This window comes from Cheilinus undulatus, linkage group 5 (genome assembly GCF_018320785.1).
Source record: "Cheilinus undulatus linkage group 5, ASM1832078v1, whole genome shotgun sequence".
Classification (NCBI taxonomy): domain Eukaryota; kingdom Metazoa; phylum Chordata; class Actinopteri; order Labriformes; family Labridae; genus Cheilinus; species Cheilinus undulatus.
The window spans coordinates 54,946,285-54,950,700 of record NC_054869.1 but is presented as its reverse complement, the minus strand read 5'-3'; the positions used below and the strand labels follow the sequence as shown (position 1 = coordinate 54,950,700).

Sequence of the window (4,416 nt, the reverse complement as noted above, 5' to 3'; positions counted from 1 at the left end):
TCCTCCTCCTCCTCTTCTTCCTCTTCCTCTTCCTCCTCCTCCTCTTCCTCTCTTCCTCCTCCTCCTCCTCCTCAGTGACAGCAGTGAGAGTGTTGTTCCTGGGTGTAATTGTAGTTCCTGCCACTAGGGCGGAGCTGTGTAGCGAGCGTGTTTCTTATAAATGAAAGTGTCTGAATCCTCCAGGATGTAAACCTGATCAGTGAAATCCTGCTCATGATTTCAGGACATAAAAACCAGCGCGTAGATGCTCTGGTGGCACTGCGGCATGGCGCTCTGGTCCTCTCTGAGGTGGTGATCATGTGATCCAGGGTGATGTGTGTTTAAGAATACGGGTATATCAATGATGAGTTGATGAAGATGTTTTTTAAACTTCAGTAAAGTGATCTCCCAGCAGGATGGAGCTCACCAAAGCGAGAGAGGGAGGATGATCTGATCCTGATTTAACTCACCTGTAAGGTGTGAAATGTTGTGTTTTTATCCAGAGTGTTTTGTTGAAGGATTGAATGAAGCCCCTGCAGAGGCGTGTGCTCTGTGCATGCAGGCAGATGTCTGTTTTTAAACCCCGCCCCCATGTTTCCTGATCCTGCTGCACAGCTTTACACCAGAATCTAATCTTGTTTTTCAGACTGACTTCTGATTAAACCTATCCTATCCTTTTATTTCCTTTGAGCTCCTCCTCTCACACCCATCAACACAAATCAACAATCAATAATCAATAAGTCAGCAGGAGACAGATATCTACTAAAAGTACCAGAGGACCTGAATGAACAGCCACACTGTCAGAGATCAATGCTTTTTTCCTTTTTTAGTGTTTATTATGATCTCAAACTAAAACCTGGATCCAGGGTGTTCTGGTTTCACTGGTTTTTATTTGTTTAATCAGGATTATTCAGACAGCTGACTGAGACTCTGGCTCCGTTATTATAGAGTTTATCTCTCCACTCATTCAACTTCAGGATTTTCTGTTGAAAATAAACCGGCTTTATCAAAAGAAGAATTCAGGTCAGAGATGTCTAAATTCTAGCATAGATAGGACTCTGCTGTAGGTGTAGATGTTCAGGGTTTATTTATAGCGGTCCTGGTTTTTCATCACGCATGTCTAAATCTGATGTTTTCTCTGTGCGTTTTTACAGCGTTGTATCTGGCGTCCTACGAGAGCGAGGGTCCTGAGAACAACATGGAGAAGGACAGATGGAAGTCACTGAGGTGTGTATGACCCCCCACCCCCCTCCCTGCACCCCCTCAGGGGTTTAGGCTCTCCCTCCTGCAGACTCGGAGGACGGGCACAGACTCTGACCCAGACGACAGTCGATAACCGAATTAAACTCTCAGATGTGGCGCTCATCCGTCTCCTGGGTCACACCATCGGTGACATCATCAGTCATTTCCACACGGTTAGAGCTGGAACACTGCTGCACATCCAAACACAGGCGCCTCTCTCTCCTCTAATTCAGTCAAAAGAGAGCTGACGGAGGAGATTTCTCTCTGCAGCGTCAAAGCGGGGTGACACTGACACATTTAGTTCCCCTCCATCCATAAGACCTCCAACAGGAAGTCCCTCTGCTGCAGGGTCTTAGAGGACCTCAAACAGGAAGTCCCTCTGCTGCAGGGTCTTAGAGGACCTCAGACAGGAAGTCCCTCTGCTGCAGGGTCTTAGAGGACCTCAAACAGGAAGTCCCTCTGCTGCAGGGTCTTAGAGGACCTCAAACAGGAAGTCCCTCTGCTGCAGGGTCTTAGAGGACCTCCAACAGGAAGTCCCTCTGCTGCAGGGTCTTAGAGGACCTCAGACAGGAAGTCCCTCTGCTGCAGGGTCTTAGAGGACCTCAGACAGGAAGTCCCTCTGCTGCAGGGTCTTAGAGGTTCTTACCTTTAGGGAGAGAAAGCTGGTCCAGCCTTTCCTCCAGTTGCTGTTCTCCTCCTCTGAGCTTCATCTGCCACCTCCAGTCTCTCAGGAGTTTCCAGTGAAACACGTGCAGGTCTGATGTGTAGAAACTCTTCTAAATGCTGGTTTGATGGTTCAGAGCTCACAGTTGTTAAATCTGACCCCCACCCCCCTCCAAGTGGACTCACGAGTTCGATCTGAGGCAGATTTGGAGGTGAGAGAAGGATTTAGAGCGGGAGACCTGAGAGGAGGGCGCGTTAAAGCCAGCCGGGGTGAATCCGTGTGTGAGCTCATGTTTCCTCAGCCCGCCCTCCGTCGCTCCACTGAGACGCGATCTGTCTCTTTATTCCAGCGCAGCTGAGTCAGCAGAATGAGCCGCTGCACGCTGCAGTGTCTCTGTCTGCACAGGAATACCAAAGCTGCAAATATGGAAAGAAATACAAAAATACACAAAGAAGATAAGATAGACTTTAATGTCCCTGTAGGGAAATTTATCCTGGATATAAACGGATAGATGCATCAGTCACTTGGTTAGCAGGTGTGAACTTACCTGACCAGGTGTCCACAGCCTCCATCCATAGACAGAGAGAGACAGAACTTCGACTTTTAGGAGAGGGTGTGTGTATTTGATCCTACATGTGATGATGAGTCTGACCCCTATGTTGACCCTGTTTACACCATGATGAAGACCCAGTATCCTAACATCTGTTTCCTCCTTGTTTCTCAGATCTACTCTGCTCAGTCGAGTCTAAACTTCAAACCAGAATGAAGACCAACATGCCAGCTATGTCCCCACCCCACTCCCCTCTGGCTGCTGAGGTCCAAACCCAGAATCCCTGCATTTGAGGGAAACGACAATCTCTGATGCTGGAGGATCCTTAGAGTCCGCGTTCTCTGACCCTCCTGCTCCCTGGATTTCAGAGCAGCTGTTTTTCACCTCTTTCTAAGAATTTGTAGTCTTTTTTTTTAAACAGAAACACTACAGACCTTCAAAATAAAAGCGTAGGGCAGCCAAGGTTGGGCTTTATGTGCCCTTGTTATTTTTTCCACTGAAGCTAACGGTTAGCCGCTGGTCGGCTAACGGTGAAACTGTGGCTGGTTCCATAAATGAGCACTCTTTCTATGAAGCTGAACACTGCTGGAGATGAAGCTGGTCTGAGAGGATGACCATGGTGATGAAGCTGGTCTGAGAGGATGACCATGGTGATGAAGCTGGTCTGAGAGGATGACCATGGTGATGAAGCTCTGTCCCAGCATCTGAAAATGCACTGGCTGCAGGTTAATGTTTGTCTGAGATTATAAAGTTTAGTAGATTATTTTAGACAGGAAGAAACACTCAGATCAGCTTTATCACTATAATCACACACAGACCCTTTATTCTGCTCCAGCAGACCCAGATTAACCTTTGACCTCAGATTGATTCTCCTAACTTTGACCTCAGATTGACCTTAGATTATATATATATAAATAGCAGAATAAAAGATTAATGTCCACTCCTGGCCACCGTACTGATGGTTATGTGAGAGTAAAGGTCTCTGTGTGAATATGGTGACTGCTGATGAATGAAGGTGTCAGTGAGATTTTACTAAAGCATCTAAAACTCTCTGGAGTTAAACGTCCTGACGTCCATGGCGTCCCGATGTCTGCGGCGTCCCGACGTCTTTAATGATCAGATCATTCTTAGTGACAACACTCCGATGTATCCTGATAATCAGTGTTTTAACCCTCGGCCCCTGGATCCAGGTTTACCGTCCCTTCATTCTATGTTAGAAAAAGAGTGTGGCAGTGCTGCCCCCTGGTGGTTCACCTTTATGATTTCTGTGTTTTTATGTTGACTGTTTAAATGTTCATATCTGTTTTATTTATAAAGCTGTACCCTCTCTGCCCTCAGTGCCAGTATTGATTTTATTATTTAATTACACATTCGTTTCATAACCTCAGTAGTCCTCAGACATGGGCCTGGTCTTATTTTAAGCTGATATTGGCGTCCTAATGCCTCCGTAGACATGGGCCTGGTCTTATTTCTATAAAGTCTGAGATTCGTCAGTTTTCGAGGTACCTGTTCAGAGAATGACGTTAACCTGTTTGACTGATGATGATGATACCTTGGCCTTCCTCCTCCTCTCATGTTTTATTTGTATAAATCTGTTTCTTTGTTCTCATGCTTGTTTCCGGACTGTTATCGTGGACCAGAGGAACTGTTCTGGATGCTTCAGTTTGTGTTTAAAAGATGTTATTAATAAAAAATGGTGAAACGGACCAAATGACTCTGATTGGCTGATTTGGTTACTGATGCATCATGGGAAATGAGGTGAAACTGATTTCTGTACAGACCTGTTGTTAAGAGAAGAACTCCTGTTTGCAGGGAAAGATCCAGAATGAATGCAGTTTTTCTTATTTAAAGGCTAGATGTGTTTTTCTAAATAAAGACGCTCTCTAATCTCATCTCATCTCATCCATCAGAATTGAAGATCCAAACATGACCAAAGCATTAATCCTGACAAAATCCCCCCTTTTCTGAGTCTCCTCCCATT

The 4,416-nt window shown here is 45.7% G+C and overlaps 1 protein-coding gene across 2 annotated transcripts in view; it reads left to right on the top strand.

The window, feature by feature from the left end:
* rasgef1ba (RasGEF domain family, member 1Ba) overlaps positions 1 to 4,141 on the top strand; it is a 46,280-nt gene extending 42,139 nt beyond the window's left edge. For both annotated transcript variants that reach the window (XM_041787489.1, XM_041787488.1), the window contains exons 13-14: positions 1,134 to 1,206; positions 2,610 to 4,141. In XM_041787489.1, coding sequence (XP_041643423.1) covers positions 1,134 to 1,206; positions 2,610 to 2,634 — 98 coding nt within the window. In that variant the 3' untranslated portion in view covers positions 2,635 to 4,141. The remainder of the gene's footprint in view (positions 1 to 1,133; positions 1,207 to 2,609) is intronic.
* The last annotated feature ends 275 nt before the right edge of the window (positions 4,142 to 4,416 follow it).